This window comes from Oryctolagus cuniculus, chromosome 12, assembly GCF_051225735.1.
Source record: "Oryctolagus cuniculus isolate XC-2025 breed Fujian yellow rabbit chromosome 12, ASM5122573v1, whole genome shotgun sequence".
NCBI classification, from domain to species: domain Eukaryota; kingdom Metazoa; phylum Chordata; class Mammalia; order Lagomorpha; family Leporidae; genus Oryctolagus; species Oryctolagus cuniculus.
This window is the reverse complement of record NC_142878.1, coordinates 13,815,634-13,837,365: the sequence shown is the minus strand read 5'-3', so window position 1 is coordinate 13,837,365 and position 21,732 is coordinate 13,815,634. Positions and strand designations below refer to the sequence as shown.

At 37.2% G+C, this 21,732-nt stretch overlaps 3 protein-coding genes and 1 non-coding gene across 29 annotated transcripts in view; all 4 read right to left on the bottom strand.

The window, feature by feature from the left end:
* Window positions 1-863, bottom strand: part of LOC149122943 (uncharacterized) — a 77,117-nt gene extending 76,254 nt beyond the window's left edge. For 6 of the 10 annotated variants that reach the window (XR_016217213.1, XR_016217215.1, XR_016217218.1 and 3 more), the window contains exon 1: window positions 372-863. The gene's annotated coding sequence lies outside the window, so the exon portion shown is untranslated. The remainder of the gene's footprint in view (window positions 1-371) is intronic. The other 4 variants (XR_016217220.1, XR_016217221.1, XR_016217217.1 and 1 more) reach the window with 4 other exon arrangements.
* LOC127484060 (small nucleolar RNA SNORD107) lies at window positions 745-818 on the bottom strand. Its single transcript, XR_007910839.1, has one exon. It is a non-coding gene; the product is annotated as a small nucleolar RNA SNORD107 (small nucleolar RNA).
* A 2,393-nt stretch (window positions 864-3,256) lies between the features above and the next one.
* Window positions 3,257-7,310, bottom strand: SNRPN (small nuclear ribonucleoprotein polypeptide N). Of its 2 annotated transcripts, XM_070053558.2 has the most exons (7): window positions 7,170-7,310; window positions 6,072-6,223; window positions 5,013-5,124; window positions 4,439-4,591; window positions 3,916-4,054; window positions 3,514-3,639; window positions 3,257-3,427 (listed from the first exon to the last, which is right to left on the bottom strand). In XM_070053558.2, exons 1-7 carry the CDS (start codon window positions 7,170-7,172, stop codon window positions 3,390-3,392), a joined length of 723 nt encoding a protein of 240 aa, XP_069909659.1. In that variant the 5' UTR covers window positions 7,173-7,310; the 3' UTR covers window positions 3,257-3,389. The 2 variants fall into 2 exon arrangements, with proteins under 2 accessions (XP_069909659.1, XP_089165337.1); XM_089309211.1 differs by lacking the exon at window positions 6,072-6,223 and having other exon boundaries at window positions 7,170-7,308.
* The window catches only part of SNURF (SNRPN upstream open reading frame), a 73,803-nt gene continuing 59,240 nt past the window's right edge, over window positions 7,170-21,732 (bottom strand). For 2 of the 16 annotated variants that reach the window (XM_089309139.1, XM_070053261.2), the window contains exons 2-4: window positions 16,274-16,369; window positions 11,779-11,930; window positions 11,172-11,207 (exon numbers count right to left, since the gene is read on the bottom strand). In XM_089309139.1, the coding sequence (XP_089165265.1) occupies window positions 11,825-11,930; window positions 16,274-16,369 (202 nt within the window). In that variant the 3' untranslated portion in view covers window positions 11,172-11,207; window positions 11,779-11,824. Of the gene's footprint in view, window positions 7,318-9,559; window positions 9,644-11,171; window positions 11,208-11,778; window positions 11,931-16,273; window positions 16,370-21,358; window positions 21,595-21,732 lie in introns of those variants that run through there. The other 14 variants (XM_089309138.1, XM_070053260.2, XM_089309142.1 and 11 more) reach the window with 11 other exon arrangements.

The window sequence follows — 21,732 nt, the reverse complement described above, 5'->3', positions numbered from 1 at the left end:
CACTGTTATCTCATTTATACATTTGTTTTTAAACAAATAAAACATCTACAAAAACACATTGTAAATGACAGGGTACTAAATGAGTCCTGGTAAATACTAAATAATTCAACTTCCCACTCCTTAGGTATAGCTAACTAGAGTGAAGTCAGCTGTCAGACAGGCTTAGATTCTAATTAGATACTCCATAAGATATAACTAATGTACCTACAAACATGCTTTCAAAAAAGTTAGTATTGATGCTCTCTTTATTTCCTTTTACTTATTAAACATCTATGTACTGAGTTGTATTCAAGTTTATCTCCTGCAGAAAACTAAAAAAAAAATCAATTGTCATAAAACACTAAGTGTTCACATGAAGGTATCATACTCACTGTGTTTCAATATGCTTCAAAAATATTATTCTTCCTCCTTTCTGGATGTAAATCAGAACCCTAGAATGCTGGCACGTTTTTATGGAAGAGGTGAAAGTCGCAATTTGACATGTCCATGTTTCTGTCTCAGCATATGCTATGCTTGTGCCTTCTGTGACTCAAGGGCAAGCTTCCTTTTAGCTTTCAATAATATATAAAGTGTAGAAAAAAGAAAAAAAAAGGATTAGCTCAGAATATCCATTAAATAATGCATACTGGAGGGCTGGTAAAGTATAATATTACTCCTGAGATTTCTACATATCCAAAGTTCCCCCATGTTAGGTCAAAATTGAGAATAATGTGCTCTAATGTTCTAAATGAGGCACACTGACTGGATTTCAGAAAGTCACTTTAGCTCAAAATTTGAAATCATTATTATTCAGACAAGGTCCTATGTCATCATGAACCTAGCCAAGGCCTCTGGAATATATACTATTTTTCCTTACAAGGTTACTTTACCTGGAATAGTTTATGTTTCTGTCCTAAATACAGCTAACACGATTTTCAGCCTTGTTGCACCGCTACTGGATGGCTAGGATCCACAATGATGCCACATCATAAATTTCAGTAAACAAATTCTCTTTGAAACTTTCAGAGTCACCAACTAAGCTGAAAAAGTTGCAACACAACATCCCATTTTAGGCACATATCACTCTACCACTAGAGAAAAAATTTTAATAGTATGTATGCTTTGCTTGATTTCATAAAATTCATATACTAAGAATTACATATGTAAAAAGGTTCAAGGATGCAATGATTAAGAAGACAGAATCATCAACTAAGTATAAATACCATACATTTGAAAATTTCAACCTCTATCAGAGCAGCTACAACTGATGCTTGCTGAAATTAACAAAGGTAATACTGAAGTGAACAAACTATGCTTTTCATAATATTTGAAACAACATTATGAAAATTCTAGGGAAGTAGCAGTATGATCACAATATTATGTCAATTAGTTTCTACTTGAAGTATCTTATTTCAAGTAAAAACATCTAAGAAACAAAACACTAATACATCAATTCTAATATTGGCATGATAACCTAATTAAGGACTAATGAGCTCAGAAAATCAAAGTGCTCCCCCTTTTTTAAAAAAAAAAAAAAAGATTTACTTATTTGAAAGTTAGAGTTAGAGAGAGGGCATGGGCAGAGGCAGAGAGATAATTTACTCCTGAAATGGCCGTGTGGATCTGAAACCAGGAGCTTCCTCAGGGTCTCCCATATGGGTTCAGACATGGCTGCTCCACTTCCAATTCAGCTCTCTGCTATGGCCTGGGAAAGCAGTAAAGGATGGCCCAAGTCCTTGGGCCCCTGCACCCGCGTGGGAGACCCAGAGGAAGCTCCTGGCTCCTGGCTTTGGATAGGCACAGCTCCAGCCATTGCAGCCAATTGGGAGTGAACCAGCAGATGAAGACCTCTCTCTCTCTCTCTCTCTGCCTCCCCTCTGACTTTCAAATAAATAATAAATAAATTAATTAAAAAAAAGAGATATTAACAATAGTCAAAGTTGCATGGGAGTATATGGACATTCTTTGTACTACTGTTTTCTAAATGTGAAATTATTCTGAGATTAAAAATTAATATATAATTCCAATGACTCTCACAGGCTTAAATGTATTCCACAATTAAAACAATCTAACAGTAGCACTTAACAAGCTAACTCCTACATCAACAAATAATTCATAAACTGCATAGAAGCAAAATCTAAAATTATCTCCCTTTTAAAAATTATTTACTGGGGCTGGAATTGTGACACAACAGGTTAAGAAGCCACTAGCAAAGCTGGCATCCCATATGAGCACTGTTTCAACTCCTGGCTGCTTTGCTTCTGATTAAGCACTCCACTAATGCGTCTGTGAAGGGAGCAGAAATGGCACAAGTCCATGGGCCCATGCACTCATGTGGGAAATCTGAATGGACTTTTAGGGTCCTGGCTTTGGCTTAGCTTGATCCCAGCCTCTGAAGCCATCTGGGGAGTGAACAAGCAGACAGAAGAGCTCTGTCTCTCACACACAACCTCTCTCTGTAATTCTATCTTCCAAATAAACAATATAAACCTTAAAAACTAAAAATGATTTCCTTTCCATAACTAACACAAACAGCATCTTGATATAAGGGTATTCCTTAGCTGTTTAACTCCAAAAGATATTTCTCAACATTTCTAGTACATCACAAAGTAATGCAGCTGGACATAAGCATAATATACACAAGTAGTTTAATGTGTCAATTAATTTTAGAATGTAAGTTAACTTCATTGTAAGTAACACAGCTTGATTATCCTAATTATCTCAATTATCTCAAATACACAATCCCCTTCCTCCCAGGACCAGGATGGTCATGCTTCTAGTAATTTGTAAATGAATACTTACTGGTAGGAATAATTATTTCAGAAGTAGATCCTCTGTTCTGATCACAGGACACTGTAAATATTGATCAACTGAGGAAAACTTCAAGAAAAAGAATGACACCTAGTGCAAATGCTTTTTAAGAAGTATATGATACTGACAAGTACTACTGTCCTTCAGATAATGTGCACAGTAAAGTGAGGAGCAGGAGGCTAGGTATGAACCACAGCAAAAAATCATAAGCCCTCAGGTCATGAGTATCCCAATTATGGAGATGTCACCAACACCAGTCAACACGCAAAATCAAAGTAAAAAAAAAAAACAACAAAAAACCAGAAACAAATATCACAACCATATGCTCCAAGAATTAAAGAAAAAATATTTGAATGAATTGCTTAATAGAATTCAATTCACTGACAACAACTTCAAGATAAAAAAGTTTCACTCTGACCTGAAAAAAATCAGTAGGCAACAAAAAATGTACAACGGTACCTCACAGTTTAATTGTTCTATGCATTTATTATTAGCTATTATCAATGCATAAAGAGGGGACAAAAAGCTCACAAACACTCTGCACAATTTCACAAGACGCATTGGAGGGGAAAAAGTGACTGAGACAGATCAACAGTATCTTAGGGTCTTGGTGGGCGCATTCCTGGGGGAGGTGGACCTGGAAAGTAAAAGAAAAATCCCATGAGACAGAGCATATAATTCAAAGGCCCTGGCTGACAGCTAAAGCTGCATGCCCCCATTCACCTCTAATTCCTGGAGGAGGGGGTCTCATTCCTGGAGGGGGCATGCCTATTGGTGTCCCTCGAGCAGGGGGGAGCCCAATTGGTGGACCCATGGGTGGTCTCATACCAGGTGGAGGTGCCATAATTCCTACAAAAAAAAACATCAGAAATAAAGTCCTCCTAATCTGGCTCAGGAAAGTTGTTAGAATTTAGTCCTAAGATAATACTGAAGAAATGGTCCCTGACACCAGTAAATTTAAGTCTTCATTTCTTGGCTATTACCCCTGTATGCTATTTCCAAAGCAGCTGGGGCAGTGTTGTGGTGCAGAGGGTTAAGCAACTACCTGCAATGCAGGCATTCCACATCACAGTGCCAGTAATTCCCATCAGAGACCCAAGTTACTCCTGTTCACCAATCCTTTACCTGGAGGTGGGGTTGCTCTGCCAACAGGTGGGGGTGGAGTCCCTCGTCCTGGTGGGTACTGTGTTGGGGCTCCAGCAATGCTGGCAGTAGCAGCAACTGCAGCAGCTGCAACAGTGCCTCTTCCCTGTGGAGTCATTACCTGAAAAGAAAGTAAAAGAGGCAATCTCTCATAAAGTGTTCAAAAACAGAAAAATATAAAGTAGTTATAACTTTAACTTACTAGATACTAAACACAGGAATTTCTCTTCTATCATTACTCCCATATTGTAAAAAAATCATGGCATATACAAGCTCTTTTTTTCCCCAACTATGGTATATTCACTTATTTCTCCTATCAATCAATAGTGGTTATTTACTATTATCAAAGTAGCTAACATACTAACTTTCTCTAGAATAATCATCCATTCATTCTAAAGCATCTGCTACTCAGACCATAAAAAGATGTACAGCATCTTAAACCTTAACAACCTCACACTCTAGTCACACTTTTTCTATAATCTAAAACTCTCTCCTAGTGTCTTACCTGCTGTGATGGGCCTCCAACTCCTCGGACAGGGCCTGCTAATCCAGCAGGAGCTTGGGGAATTGGGACACCAGCTGGTACACCTCTTCCAGCAGCCCTACCAACTCCAGGGCCACCTGCAGCTCCAGCAAGTGGTACCCGAGCAATTCCAGTCTGAAACAAGAAAACTGACAGCTTAAAATGAAATGATCCACTTGAGCTTTTACTCACAAATCACTCCTCATTTTTTCCATCCTACCTATTCCATTATTAATTCTGCATTCCAGTGAATAAATAAGGGCACCATAGTATAACCCATCAAGTAAAAATAAATCAGCCCATTCCTGTCCTTATCTAGATGGTACCCAGCATATAGAACAACACATCAGAAAACCCTTAAATCCTAAACTACAGACAAACAAGAACTGACAGTATGTGATAGGCATATTTGATAAAGGTATACTGTGCTATGTCTGTTTTACCACTTTCCACAGTCATAAATAATTGAATGTGCTTCCACACCAACATTCTGAGTCACTTAAATGCATTTTTTTAATTATTAAAAAAAGTCTGTCCTGTTTCACATTTTCCTTACATCTTTGGGAGGTGGCCCCTCAACAGTCATGGATACCAAGTTCTCTCCACGTAGCAACACCAGACCCAAAACCCGCTTTTCTTCACGCTCTGGTTGTTTTGCATTCTTTGGCCTATATATCACAATGAAATTTTAGTTAAGATAAATTTCAATGATTTCTAGATCAGTCAGCAAAAACATTTATAGAACATTTTGAAGCATCAATTAACACCTGATGCCAAGATGCTGAAATAAGTTTTTGAGTTATTTTCATCCTCACAAACAAACCTAAGCTCAATGCAGAAAGAGGGGACAAAAAGCTCACAAACACTCTGCACAATTTCACAAGACACACTGGAGGGGAAAGTTACTGAGACAGATCAACAGTATCTATGTTTCCCTTAATGTTACACCACAGGAAAACAAAATACTTTTCTCAAATACAGATGGAAATGCCATGGCTAAACTAGGTAAGACGGGCAAAATTAAAACATCAGTTACTATATTAAGAGGAGCAGAGGAGAGGGAGAGAGCAGAGAGCTTCTATCTTCTGGTGTACTCCTCAAATGCCAGCAATGATCCACCTAGGACCATAGCTGGGAGCTGGGGCCTTAATCCAGATCTCAAACATGGGTTGCAGGGACCCATTCATTTTATCCATTAGCACTCCCAAGGTCTACATTAGTAGGAAGCTGGAGTCAGGAACTGGGGAAAGGTATTACCTCAGGGTACTTGTCTTAACCACTAGGATGAACTCCCACCCCTACTATCCTTTATTTCAATCAATATTCCTTCAATCCAAAAGACTGTTACAGAAGCTAAACAATAACATATCACTCTGTTTTGACCTTACCGAACAATTTTATTACAAATAAATCAATGATTGTTTTCACATTTAAAACAGTTACTTGGATGCAAGGCTCTGACCTAATTCAGAGATAAGGCCAAGAGCTTAAGCAGACATGTACTGTAATTGCTTCGCTATTCAGTTATCCTTTAAAAACCCTGCATCAGCTCTCAACTTGGTTTGCCCCTGCCTCGGACTCCATCTCCCATTATATAAACCCAAACCACCCTTACTTTATCTTCCTGAACTCATCACAATCACAGAGGATCAAATTCATATGCTTGTCAAAAGCCTTAAAGGTGCCAATGAAGATTCGGCCATCTTGCAGGATACATCTCATTCTATAGTCAATGTGCTGTAGCATCTTGCTACTCTTGCCCACAGTCTAGAATTAAGAAGATAAAGTCAGTGATCAGCTTGCCCTTGTCCATTTTCTAACCTACATCCCTTTTCTAGTCTACCATAAATTTATCTTATCTTTTTCTCCTATATTCCTCCACATTTAATTTATTGGGCCAAATCTGAACTTGGAACCACTAAACTCCTCTAAAAAAGGTTCCCATCATAACTAAAACTTTCCCCAGAGATCCACGAGCCTCGTTTCTTTATAGAGCTGAAATTTTAATCTTACACCTTTACCTGTCTAATCTTAAATCCTATCTTGGAACACAGCACATTATCTTGTTGACAATTTCTTTTACCCTGGACAAATTCCTACTTCAATTAAAACTTGTCAAGTTCCTAAGGTACCATAACATGCAGACATGTTGTATCTCTATTTTTGCAATGTGACACTGGATGACCAAGCATTAAGAAGCTTATGACTGTTAACAAATCCTAGCAATTTTAACCCCTTTGGGAATGGTATCAATCATTTGATAATACATGCTCTAGACTGAGAACCACAGAACTCTGTGGTTAGGATGCTGGCTGGTTTATGCTCACTTGCTCCCTCCCTTTGCCAATTGTTCTCCTGTGTACTAATCAAGCCCTTCAAGTTTTGAAAAAGCTTTCCACATAAAGTAGTCTTTATGTCTACTATAATCTGACCTAAGAGTCAAGATAGTCCCCTAATAACAATGACCAAAAAACTGCTTCTGAATTTTCTCATGTTCTAAAACACCTCAAGATGGTTTTGAAACCAATTTGCAGTAATTAACAAGAAAAGAAACATTGCTAATCCCTGTTTTTTTTCAATGCATTTAGAATACATGTCTACATATTTATTCAAATTTTCAGAACCCAAAGGCACCCACACACAACTGCAAACTACTATTTGATGCCCTTATAACAACTTACCACCCCCCCATCTTAATACATAAACATCTTACCATGATTGCTGTTCCACCAAATTCAATGTCCAAAGTAAAATTTCAGGACCCTTAAGACCTAAGGGAAGGCTATAGATAAAGGTATGATGGCAGGTTCTCCTAGAAACAATGCAAGCTGGGCAGAAGCTTCACAAACAGTAGATGGAGCCTGCAGAGGAAAGCATGTTACAGCTGCACTACAATCTACCATGTTTTAAAATAGGCAGACAATTTTGCACAGATATCACTGCAAAACACATTCAAAAAATCCTTTATCCCATGACTCATTCACTACTCCTTCATCTTTAATTCCCACATTCGACATAGCTAGCACTGATGAAACTCACTAAATTATATTTTACCAGTAACTTTCATTTAAACATCTCAAAATTTTACTATTCTTCCTTTCTACCTTTAAGGTTATTGCTTTACTCCCACACCTAAAATTAATTAAGTATCTCACGTATTTATAACACAAATTATTCCTGAGTTAGTTCAAGATTTTGTTGTGGGGCCAGCACCCTGGCTCACTTGGTTAATCCTCTGCCTGAGGCGCCGCGCCAGCATCCCATATGGGCGCCGGGTTCTAGTCCCGGTTGCTCCTCTTCCAGTCCAGCTCTCTGCTGTGGCCCAGGAAGGCAGTGGAGGATGGCCCAAGTGTTTGGGCCTCTGCACCCCCATGGGAGACCAGGAGGAGGCACCTGTCTGCTGGCTTCAGACCCATACAGCGCCGGTTATGGTGGCCATTTGGGGAGTCAACTAACGGAAGGAAGACCTTGCTCTCTGTTTCTGTCTATAAATCTACCTGTCAAATAAATAAATTAAAAAAAAAGATTTTGTTGTTGATACTTTTTGTTTGAACAACCTAAATATTCAGCTGTAATATTCTTTCCTTCCCAAAGAGCACCTTCAAATGTAGTCTTCCCTCACCTAGAACCAAATGTATTATGAACGTGCTTAAGACTTTCTATGTCAAAGGCTGATACATAACTACTTAACAGAAGCTCATTGACAGCTTTCTTGTTTATCAAAGCGTCATGCATAACAAATTAACATTTTCACCATTACTTTTTGTAAAAAAAAAAAATGCTATCAATATGGCAATCAAATTTAGCCAGCATCTTATTCAGTGGCTGAAACTGCTGATGGTACAAAGAGACACAAATTATATTATTTTTGAGTAGGAATTTGGAGTTAAATATAAAAATAGAATCATATTAAAAGCTAAATTCCACTAGGATTGTTCTTCACTGTTTCCAATAGATAAAATTTTGAAACAGCACATTAAATGTTAGGTATATTCTGAGTACTTCATGGTTTGAAAATAATCATTAAAATCATGACTATAAACTACATGAACACCAAAACAATAAAGTAAAATAAGTTTTGAGCACATATGGAATTTTATGCCAACATATAAAAGAACATAAAAATACGTGATAACTCTTTCCATAAAGTTCTAAGATGTTTAAGGGATGTTTCCTATAGTTCTAGAAGCTTAATTGCAGTAAGACATTCCATGAGATCTTGAGAGTTCTTAGATCTTAAGATCCAAGAAATCCCTAACAATTTTTCAGTATACCCAACAACCTACATTTTCCACATACAAGCTTTCATGCATTCTTTTTAAAGTTTATGGTAAACAATCTGCTTATTCCCTCAATATACTGTCTATACTGCTCTGTAAGACGACTGATAACAGATTATACTATCTATGTACCTACTTATATCTACAGAAATGGCATCAAGAATACTCCAGTGCCCAAGATCCAATGTTTGTACATGAGGTAACACATTATCTAAAATTCATGAGAAAATCACAGGCAACTATTCAAACAAGGAGACTGAACTACTACTTCAATCATGTGTAATCTCTGACCCAAAATAACATAATGAATAAGAGAAGTTTAAGCCTGTGAATAGATGTCCTGAACAATAAAGAATGGGAGAATATACAACTAATTTGAAAATATTCTTCCACAGAGCACGGCCAACTAAATACCACATACTTTCCTTCATTGGAAGTGTTTATTTAAAAACTAAGAGTTGTAAAGAGAAACTAACCACTTTTAAAGTTTGTATTAATTATTTGAGACAGAAAGACACAGAGAGCTCTCATAAATTGGAATCCAGGTCTCCTTTGTGGGTGGCAGGAACCCAATAACTCATGCCATCACCACTCTCTACTAGAGCTGTTTTAGTACTAAGCTGGAGTCAGGAGTCAGAGCTGTGAATCAAATCCAGGTACTCTGATACTGAACACAAATGTCCAAATACCTACCTCTAGTCTAGGAATGTTCACATCAATCAAGACTTCCTGTGATGCATTTAAAAATCATTCCAGGGGAAATCATCTGGCATAGTAGTTAAGATACCATTAGGATAACTGGATACCACATCATAGTACCTACATTGGTGTCCTGGCTTCACTCCATATTCCAGCATTCTGCAAACACTGTATCTTGTGGAGGCTCAAGTATTTGGGTACCTGCAACCTACATGGGAGACCCAGATTGAATTCCTGACTGCTGGTTTTGGCCTGTCCCACCCTGCCTGTTTCAGTTATTTAGGAAGTGAATCAGTGGATGAGATCTCTGTCCATTCGTTCATCTTTGTATTTCAAACCATAAATATTTTTAAAAAGAAAAAGATTCACTCTAATATTATACCCACACTTGGATACTTATCCTTTTGTACCAAGAAACAAAACTAGAGGTTCAATATCCCTTTTCCAAGATGCTTGGAATCAGACATATCTTGCATTTCAGATTATTTTATACGTGATTATTGGCATCTGCAAAATAATGTTTCATATACAACTTACCCACATAGCATACAGTCATTTTATATGGTACTTTCGTGCATGAAAAGAGTCATGGTGTTTGGAATTTTCCACCAGGGGTGTCAGTGCTCAAAAAATTTTGTATTATTTTCAGTTACAAGTTTGAGAATTAAGGATGCTCAATCTGTAATATTCATAAATTTACTTTCCAATTTTCCTGGCTATCACATTGTTCAGATGTTTATAATTAAAATAGGAAGGTATCAATTATTAAAGTACCCTTCAAGTGAAATCCATATGATTTCCAGACCCTTCTCTTACTGCAGAAATACCTAGTATTCTACATACTTCATATACAATCTTTCAATAATCCCTTTCTTCAGCACTTTGCTATACCCCTTGGCACCACCGTGGTGTTTTCAATTAATCTGTGTCTCTAAAATAATGATCAGTAGATGTTTTTATATAAAAGAACAAGATATTAAATATTTCATGCTATCCCTATCATCTGATCTGTCAAAAAATTGACACTGTAGTGTCATGTAGCCATGAGCCTTACATAGACATAGCTATAGATCAATAAAAATCTACAAAAATATGTAGTGGGACAGATACTAACTCCTACTCTAATGAAAGCCTAATAGCTATCACTGTTTAGGTGAAACTAGCAGTTGGACACAGAATAACATAGGATATGATTAAATATGAGAAAATGAAATGGTTCTACTGGCAGATGCTAATACGTAATTTAAATAACATACTTAGAAGTTTTCAAGAGTATTCTAACTCAACTGAGAAGCCAAAAAATGTCTAGACACAAAGAAAATCAACTGTGTGTGTGCCTACTCATTGAAAAATGCCCTGAGGGGCAATTTTCAGATTCCCTAGCTTATTTGCAACAAAGTTCATCTTGGAATGTTGGATATTGAGGATTCAACAGGGAGGAGTTCTCAGAAAATATGTCTTCTCAGATTTAAATTCAATATAGTAGCCATAAACAGTCCTAATTAATTCAAGTTGAGGGGCAACATTTCAAAAACAGAAATAAAAATCTAGTAGAGAATTCACCCATATACCCTTTCTGATTCTATTTTCTAAACAGTATATAGCAAATTCTCTGAAATAAGGGCATTCTATTTTTAAAACAGAAAAAAATGAAGTAAAAACAAGGTACTGAATCAATGTGAATAACTTTCTAGAAAATATAAATCAACATAAACAGTAAATAAATCTACATCACATTAAAAATTTATGGATAATCTTTATTGCATTGTCTGCTGATTCCAGTAAGAAATACATTGGTGAAAACAGAAAAGTGAGAAAAAAGACAAAACAATGAAAGAAGTAGTTAGTGAATAACCAAGGAAATATTTAGATTCTCTAATAATCTTGATAATGATGGTATATTCAATAAGTATAAATGATATTATAATTATAATAAGACTGGTAAGTGTATTTTAAATAGCACACTATTTTATGGCAATGAAAACTAATGTTACTTTACAAACTCTTGCAAAATAATTAAATCACTCACAAAGGAGAATTATAAAGCATTAACTAACAGTTTTTTTTTTTTATATATAAGGTAAAGTTGAAAATCAAATAGAACATAAATAAAACTATCCAAAAAGCACACACCACAAAGATTGGGACACAAAAACATTGTCATGGCAGGAACATTAAGGATTTTCTTTTACTCTTTTAAAATCTTTATGTAATTTGCTTTTTTATAAGAAGTATTTATTTTTAAAAAAAAAAGTCTTTTCAAGTGCCCAGATTACTAAATGAACACCAAACACCCTTTTTTTCAATGATTTATTTTCTCATCATTACTACATCAGCTCTAACCTGGTTTTTGCTTAGAAGTCAGCTACCTTGATATTCCAATACTGCTTTAACCACCTCTTGGTGTCTCGGCTAAGAATGCCTGTCTTAGTTCCGCCTGGAAATCCACCACAGGTACTTGCTGCTGTTGAGAACGTCTTGGGTACAACTGACACCTATGATAAGAGCATAGTATACATAAATGACAAAAATATTTATTAATATTAATCATATCAAAGAATACACAGACTCTTCTATTTATGACAATCTGCTTTAATGCTCAGAGAATGCCATTACTTTGTTAGGAAACTATAAAATAAAACAAAAGTCTCTGAACACAAGGATGTGCGAGGAAACAGTGAATACTTACCCAGTCTAGGAATATTTCCAAAGACCCAAAAGACCAAGAGTTGTTAGTTCTGCAGAAAAAGTATCAGCATCATGGCCACTCAATTTACAATCATCCTATGTGGAAACCATCTTTTCTCCCATAGGCTGGGTGAAGAATTTGGTAATGCATTTTCAAGGCAATCATCCATACTGATACTCCTAAAATATCACCACCCGAAAAAAAGCACCTCAAGGGTACAGCTTGTTGAAGAGCTCCAAAACTAGGTAAATCATACATCTATGAATAAGCAGGGCATTTTAAAGAAAAGACCTCAACATACCCCTGTGGATCAGTAACCTGATCCTGAACAGAAGAGATGTAGAAATTTAGTTTGTTATGCAACAAGACATGCCTAGGACACAGGAGGAGAAATCACCAACAATTATGCCCTTGTTGATAAAGGAAAAAAAGAGATAAGAGGAGGCTTCAAAAGTTTCATGGAATATTCACCCTAAGATTTGTTTGTTTATTTGAAAGGCAGAGCAACCAAGAGATGGAGAAAGGTGGAAAGAGATACAGATCGATCCCCGAAATGGCACCAACAGCCAGGTCTGGGCCAGGTTGAAGACAGGAGCCAGGAACACTATCCTAGTCTCACACATGGGTGGCAGAGAACCAAACTGTTGGGTCATCTTCTGCTACCTTCCCAGGCATATTAGCAGGAAGCTGGCTAGGAAAAAAAAAAAAAAAAAAGAGAAGCCAAGACTCAAACCAGCACTCTGATACAGAATGCTGCATGTGTCTAAGCAGCTGCTTAATCTGCTGAGCCAAAAGTCTGCTCCCCACAACAACTTTTAATTCCATTTTTCAACAAACTTTCTGAAGCTTCATCAGTAAACAAAAATATTCATTAGCAGTTGGATTTGGAAATGTGGACAGTGGTAAAAGATTTTCTACTTCATAGTTTTTCAACATTTTCATCACACTGTTGGATGAAGAGTTTAGCAGGCCATGGTCCCTAGTTCAGGGGAGGTAACTTCTAAATTCTAGAAATTTACCCCAAAGGGGGATTATCTTTTTATTCCAAGTGAATTCTTCAGATCACATCTGAGTTTATGCTACTCCGATGACTCAGGATGGTGCCCAGCCCTACCACAAAACACCAAGGTAAGAGGGTAGTGGTTATAATTCTGATATCTTAGTTGGGGGATGGTCAGTGGAAACTGAGCTCAATCACATTACCAAGGATTCAATCAATGTTGACTATAAAATGAAAATACAATGAAATCATTAATATATAAAAGTTCTGCTGGGCTTCCTCGTTGGTGCATCTTGGGAACAGGGAAGCTTTGAATTTGGGACCCTCCTAGGTCTTAACCCATGAGTATGTTCTTTTCAATCATTTTATAATAAAAATTTTACTTCTGTGAGTCATTTTAACAACTTAGAAAATCTGAAGGGGCAGCAGAATCTATTGCCAGTTGTCAAAAGTAGGGGTAGTCTGGGAACTGCAGAGCTTGTAGCTGATGTCTGAATTCAAAGGAGTCTAACAGAGAGATGATACAATCTACCTATGAAGTCTGCATTAAGTCTTGGTTAGTAATTAAGCCTTAGTATCTTAATTACATTCTACACACTGTTGGAATTTCCTATTCCAATCACTGAATAATGGAATCTTAATTTGGCCATTCTCTATTCTGATTTCTGTTACCAAATGGCAACCAAGTCTCTTATCTAATGAAGTCCTATAAAGTGTTTCAGAAAGAAAAAAAAATTCAGCTTCTTAAAACCTATGGGGCCAGAGCCGTGGCTCACTTGGCTGATCCTCTGTCTGCAGCGCCAGCATCCCATATGGGTGCTGGGTTCTAGTCCCAGTTGCTCCTCTTCCAGTCCAGCTCTCTGCTATGGCCCAGGAGGGCAGTGGAGGATGGCCCAGGCGCTTGGGCCCCTGCACCCACATGGGAGACCAGGAAGAAGCTCCTGTATCCTGGCTTCAGATTAGCGTAGCGCCGGCCACAGTGGCCATTTGGGGGGAACCAATGGAAGAAAGACCTTTCTTTCTGTCTCTCACTGTCTAACTCTGTCAAATAAATTAAAAAAAAAAAAAAAAAACTAAAGAGAATTTCCTATTGCATTAACCCTTTGAGTTTAATTGTAACTCAACAAAAGACTAAACATAAGAAAGTAATGTTATTCAATACCAAAGAACAGGAACAGATTTGGTGGTATATCTACTAAGGACAGAATAATCATCGATATTCTAAATGAGAAGAAGGGGGAAAATGAACTTTTATTATGTCCATGTTAATCTGTGGAATATTCTGTTTACATGTTATATTGGCTTTTACTTGTTTTTGGATTTTTTGGAAGGACTACTAATGATAACCTTTTATTGGTCTCTAGGGCAGATACTTTCACAATGCCTCCAGGAAGACTGATAAGCAATACTTATAGTTTGGAAAAAGATGGCAGATTAATAGAGATAAATACTAATGAACATTCATCATATATGTAAAATATTACTATTAAGTGTACCAATCCTAAGCATATGAAACATAAGGCAGACAGTATCTACTGAAACCTTACACATTCCTGCAACCCCTTACACTCAAAAAGAGACAAAGGAGAAAATTAGAGTTTCCCTCCCACCTCATATCCTTCCAATTCAAGAACCTATAATATACAGAAGGTCAGGAAAATTCAAGTTATTTCTTCTTTAAAAGCATCCAAATATTTCCATATATTTGTACAAATAAAACACCAAATGAAGCTTACCTCATCCCAAAACAAGATTAAATATGAGATGATTAGTTGTATTCAATGTCACCGAGGCCATATAGGATAAACTCTTAACAAAACATAAAATACTAACTACATCCCCTCAAGAGACTCTAACCACCATCTTTATCTCCTGTACAATCTCTCTCAATTATCCCTTGGAAACTGTAGGGTATTCCCAGAAGTGCACTGACACTTTTTAAAACTTTGCAATTACTAAAGGGGAAATCAAGATATTATAACAAAATGTAAAATCAAATTATCTATTTTAAAGGACAAACTATCTTTCATAATATACTAATATTTATAAATATTTATAAATAAAATGTAAATATTCCTTTCAAAGTAATTTTCCAAAAGTGTAATTTAAACAATACTTGGAAGAGAAAAATAAAATTGAGGGCAAACAAATAGTCCTTATTCTCCCTAGGTATTTAAAATATGCAAGTCTTTTACAATTTTTGTATATAAAATAAGCACATGAAAATAACACACACAAATTTAATATCTACCTTCTATAATTAAAGTTAGATGAGGAAATTAGTATTAATACACTGATTTTCAGAGCAACCTGCTATCTTGTTAATAGTTAAGAAATACAAACGAAATAATGCATAGTTAGATTAATGATTAAAACAATTATAAGATAGGTATGCACACTGATCTGGAAAAATCCCAAGGAATATCTTCATACAATACATACAGCAGTATCATGCAGGCAATTTTAGAAATGTGTCCCGCCTATTCTCTTCCTCTTCTCTCCCTACTTCCCACATAGACAAACCCACAAGAGCAAGGATGCACAGGTCTGAAGGATAGAGACCAAAGTACTTATAGGTTATCTCTGTGGAGGGAAGGGAAATAAGTTGGTAGAGGCTTTAAAATTTGACTCAATTTTTATGGAAATGTATGTCAGAATTTTAGGGGCAATGATAAAATGCCAAACAGTCACTGTATATACGGCGTTTCTCAGGTCACTGAAATGTTTATGTACTCTTAATTAAAGCTGTCCTTTAGAAACCTAAATTGTGTGACAGCCCCTACATGTATATATTCTAATAAGAGGAAAAATTATGTATACACTAACAGAAAACAAAACCATTATTGCAGAATTAAGAATCAATATAATGTTCCACTAATGCACAGAACATTTTTCAAGCATATAAGTAGTGATTTAAAAATATAAGAAATTGGAAATTGTCCTGTTGAAAGATAAATACAAAAAAGAAAATCCAAGTTGGGCTGGATTAGGACTATGTAATTAAAAACAATTTAATTAAGGATAATTTCATTGTTATATATGCATGTACTTCAATTATCTACATTTTAATCTCTTTATTGCTCACTTTACTCTCTTCCAACTGAAACAGGAGTCAACATGAACTACTTTTCAACCCAGTGTATACTCACTCTTGATTGCTCAATGAAGCAGTCCTCCTACGTTTAACTTGGACTTCCACTTCTGGCACGTGCTGCTCTGTAGTCCGTCTCAGGTGTAAGCGATCCCTAAAATAGGAGGATTTGTTTGATCAACTTCTTGAATTCTGAAACAACTATTTATGTAAGGTATATATTTGGAGCTACATTTAAGATGGTGGACTTTTAAGAAAAAATACCCCAATATTCAAAATAACAAGTATTAGATCATCACTCTTTAAACAGAATGAATGTTGCAGCAACTTTCTCATTTTACAAACCCATCATGTCAGAAAACTAGGCTGAACCAAAAAGTTAGGAAATAAGCTAAATGAATATATTCACTACTATGTATCTTCACATACACTTAAAAATGAGAATTAAAAAATTAGTGGAAAATGGAAAATGTTTATTGTGGGGTACAAAAATTGAAATCCATGCAGTCTTTTCATAATATACTTGTTCCATTAACTTTCTAAAGGCTCTTTTATATACATGTATACATCTACACACACACACACAATACAGTCTCAATAAATACTTATCCTCCACTACAAAAATAGCAAAAATGATTCTAAAACTAGTTTGAGAAAATATATTCATTTGGTAGAATGGAGTGGTAGAACAAAAGCTTAAATCACAAAATGTGTACATTAAAACAATGCTGTTTTCTTAGGGTTTGCCAAACAAGCAGAAAGGCTTAAACAAAAATAATCAACATAGCAAAAAGAAAAAGAAGGGAAAAAACTCCATTTTATGAGCAGAACATGTCACAAAATGGCTGGTCAAGGGAACTGACTGAGTATAAAATTTCCTTCTCAGGTTGTATACTTTAGGAACTGTAGAAATCACTCACAAAGTTGTAATTTAAAAGCACTAAAGCAGAATGAACAGAAAAAAATGAGCCTTTTACAAGTCATGCAACTTACATCTCAGGGGGAGAATTCAGACACATTCCAAAAACTAATTCTCTGAAACTAGATGTTTTAAAAACATTTTTTGACTTCTCAATAACCTATGTTTTTTATTACTAAAAAAATTTAAATATTTAAAACTTAACTTTTATACATTTGAAAAAGCCGGGGGTGGGGAAGATGTCTCCCATTTGCTGATTTACTCCCCATATTCCTACAACAGCTGAGGCTGGGCCAGATTTAAGCCAGGATCCTGGAACTCAATCTGGGTCTCCCCAACAGATGGCAGGAACCCAAGTATGTGAACCATTACCTATTGCCTCCCAAGGTATGCTTAGCAGGAAGCTAGCACATGAAGCATACACTGGGCTCAACCCAGGCATTTTAATGTATCCCAGGATGTAACACATGTATCTTACCTGCTGTACCTAATGTCCAACTTTTAAATTATTTTTAAAGTCAAATATACATTATAGTCTTAAATTGTAAAATTCTATACTTTGCTAACCTTCATTACTTTGAACTGAATGTTTCCCCACAAACATGACACCTGAAGTACAAAAACCTTAATAGACACACTGAATTTCATCAAATACGAAAGACAAAAAAGGTCTGCTTCAAAGGATGCTAAAATGTCTACCTGAACTCAAAAATAGTGATTACTGGAGGCTAAGAATAGTCAAGGAGGGGGATAATGGAAGTTTAGATACAGGGTAACAAAACACACAGGACAGTTTCTAGTGTTTCATAGCACTATTTGGTTACTCTATCACAATAATGTATTATATACCATGTAAAGAAGTAAAGGAGAGGATTTGGTTGGCTCCATATATGGAGTAAAGGTTGGTAGATGGGATGCTAATTGCCTGATTTGAGCAGTTCACAACGCATACATAGGTCGAAAAATTTGCACTGTGACCTATAAACATGTACAATAATTACATGATAATTTTTTTTCAAAATAAAGAAAAAATATAACGACAATAATGGCAAAAAAGATTTGCATTTCATGCAGCTGATGAGTCTAGTTTCCAAAACAAAACATCTAAACAATAACAAAAATAGAGAGGAATGAAACTTTTTGTCAGTGACAAAGTTTAGAGGACTGGTTATGGTGAAGGTTGCAAAGGTGTATGGTATATACTTCTAACACATCAATATATATACTTACTTAAAACTTTCTGTATGGTAATCATATCTTAAAGTGTTCTTTTAAAGTCTTGTTCCAGAACACATAAGGAGCTTTTACAATTAAACAATAAAAAGGATTTAAATAAGCAGTTAGGGAGGAAAATGTAATGTGTGTATGTGTATACATACATATTAATACAATATTAATTTTTGTTCCCAAAGCATTTTCATTTTTAAAAAAATCTGGAAACAAACTCCAAAGTAAAAGACCAATGGGATCCTACAATATCATACTAAACTTTTTAATTTTCTATAAAATATTTAATGTGCCTTATATAAAAAAGTGGGATAAAAATTAACTCTGTTCTTGGTGATTAAAAGAGTGTGAGATTCTTTCCCTCTGCATTTTCACAACCAGAAGAAAAATCAGTATATCCAATACAAAACCTGGAGAGAATTATCAAAAAAGAGAATTTTGTGTCATCTGGCATTCTGGAACTGGAGAACAAAGAAATGACATTCATCCCCTACCTTAATAAGTAAGAGAGGCTGTCTTAGCCAGTAACAACTGTCACTTTAGCTCCATTCTGAGCCACAAATAAGAGACAGTACCAGCCACAGTCTTAATTCACATGGAAGAAACAAGATTCTAAAAACTCAATGTTTCCTGACATGCTAAGGAGAGCACTCATAACTTGCTCACTTCAAGGATTCCTCCTAAAGCACCTAAGTAACATAATGCAGTGATGATTAACTTGGAAATCTACATCCAAAATGTGAAATGTTAGAACTTTAGCTAGAACACAAATTGAACATTAAGAAGATGGTAAGGAGAAAACAAGAATGTAGATTGATAATAAATAGGAGAAATGCTTCATCAATAAAAACCGGTCAGATAAATTATGGAATCAAAATTTTTATAAATCTATGAATAAACCCAAATCATGACCCTGCTTCAAATAGCAATATAAAAGTCCTTGCACTAAGCTTCTTCATTCCAAATCACAAGATGAGCTCATATTCCCCTCATTTTCAAAATTCCCTAATGTACTGAGCCAGATATTCACTGGATAGGAGAGAGACCAAACTTCCCAGGTCTTCCAAGGGGATCCGCCATATTGAGATCCTGAAGCTGAAACTACAAAATGGCGGACCAGAATGAACACTAAGCCTGCATAGACAAATGAACTACAGTTAAACCATACTGGTCTCTTTATACAAGAACTTGACAATGCCAGACCTCTGCTATTTTTATACTAACCAAAAAGAGACAATTACAAAATTAAGTTTTTCAAGCTTCCCTGATTTACCTTTTTGTGAATTACAACTCAGACACACCCTTAATGATAAATAGGGAGCGGAGAGGAGATAAAGAAAAAGTGCATGAAAATAGTGAAAAGGAAAACAAAATTCTTAAACATCTTTTTAAAACCAAGTAGAATGTAGAAAAGCAATTATCCTGCTCACGGTCTTTCTCATTAATTTTCATAGCAGCTCCAACTTCAAAATGGTCCAAAATCATTAATTAAGAAATCTAACTAAAGGCAATTAACTCCTGACCCTACACACACACCTTTAGTCCCACAGGGTTCTCCCCACTTTTCTGATTCCATTTTTTCTGAGCAAACAAAATTTCAGCTTTCAGTTCCTAGCCCTGTGTTTGATACACCCCTCACCTTGGTTGGGACCATACCCCGATTCCCCCAGCCCTTCCCCCAACCCGGTTTAAGAAAATTATCTATGCAACAGCTTCACAATGGAAAATCCAGAGATGAAGGATAAAATTCTTGATGAAGCAACTGTTCAGTTATCAACTCTGGAAACCAGAAATCAAAAGCTATGGGAGAGTTACTGAATCCATTTTGATAAGAGAATTAGGCTGTGTACAATACAATCAAAAGAGAATTTATGAAACTGAAAGATAAGCTTTTCCAGACAAATCTCTACCAAGGATGCAGCTGCCTGCAGCACAACAGGTCCTGAAATGGCTGTGTGGCTGGTGAGTTCTAGACCCCCACTGCTCCAGTCTACTGCAACAGTATGGCAGAATTACACTGCAGCTGCCATCCCACACAAGCAGAGGCTGTAGAAATCCCTGACCTCCCCCTCATTCTTTCCATCTTCCACTGCAGCACTGTGGAGAGGGGGATGCTGCAAAGCCTTCCATGTGGAGCCTGCACTACCCATTCTCACTGTTGTACTGTGCTGCAGCAGGAGCGGGAAAGCGCAGTAGCTAGAAGAGCCAGGTAGAGGGGGTAGCTGCTATGCTCCTCTGCCAGAGGCTACGCAACCCCCTCCCCACAACCCGCCCCACCTTAGGCAGAAGTAACTGTCATGTCCACTGCGCCTGCGCAACCTCCCCACTGCGACACTTTGAGTAGTGGGCAGCCATTCATTTCAACCTGCTAGATTCCTCCCCTTTGGAATGTTTGCTGGTAGAATTCTAAAAGGGCGGAAGCCGGGCGGACTTGTGCTACCTCCTTGCCTGCTATATTGTGGGGAGGGGGCAGCCGCCCCCCACCCTGCCGCGCTTGCGCAGATCCGCGACTCTGCAGCAGCGGCCATCTTTAGAGAATTGCACAATGGCGTTGACAGGCGTAGGACCACCGTGCGATCCCCAGATTCCCTAATTCGAAACACAAAGATAAGCCCCAAACAGAAAAAGAAGCCCCTGTGATGTCATTTCACGCACGTCAAAATATGTATAAAAGTTCTGCACAGTATTTACCTAGCATACCATTCCCCACAAACGTGACGGGTAGTAAACCAGTAAAATACAAGGAAAACAAATGTTTCTGCAGTCTTCGCTTCATTGTAGGGGCGGAGCAGTTTTAAAAATAGCATGATCACAATTTGCAAACTAGACCACTGCAATAAGCCACAGAAAATCTTAAATTCTTGTTTTCCTCAGACTAAAGCCTCCTCAGCCCCTCTTATCTTCCTCTCACGTCTCCCACATCACAGCGATCAACCTGCAGCTTCCACCCAGTCGCTTCTGACAGACAAATCTTTCCGACGCCAGAGCTGTGCTCACCTCGACATACAATCTTCCCATTGCACTTCAGATGTCCCGGTGGCGCCACTGCCATGAGAACTGAGCAGACCTCATCTCCTCCCACCCCTCCGATGGCGCGGTCACTCTGCCGCGAGACCTCCCTCTCCACAGGTCGGGATGACTGTGGCCGGCCGTGCCCCCTCCCTACGTCACGGACCTGTTGATGTACCCTCTCCGGTCGAAGCCACCTCGGCATACCCCAGCCCGCACCGCGCCGCCGAAACCTTGACATACCCCCCGGAAACCCTTCCCGCGGTGCGCGCGGCTGCTCCTACGTACTCCCACCGCCACTGCCGCCATCAACACACACCCTACCGCCAGTCACTGCCTCAGATCGGAAAGACAAAGCTTCA

Bases quoted from the DNA above. Each gene is read 5' to 3' on its own strand.
- SNRPN (XM_070053558.2), bottom strand. The intron at 4,055-4,438 runs GTAAGACACTAG...CTTTCTTTTCAG, and splicing joins TTGGAGGCCCATCACAGCAG to GTAATGACTCCACAGGGAAG. The intron at 3,428-3,513 runs GTGAATGGGGGC...TTTACTTTCCAG, and splicing joins CCCTCCTCCAGGAATTAGAG to GTCCACCTCCCCCAGGAATG.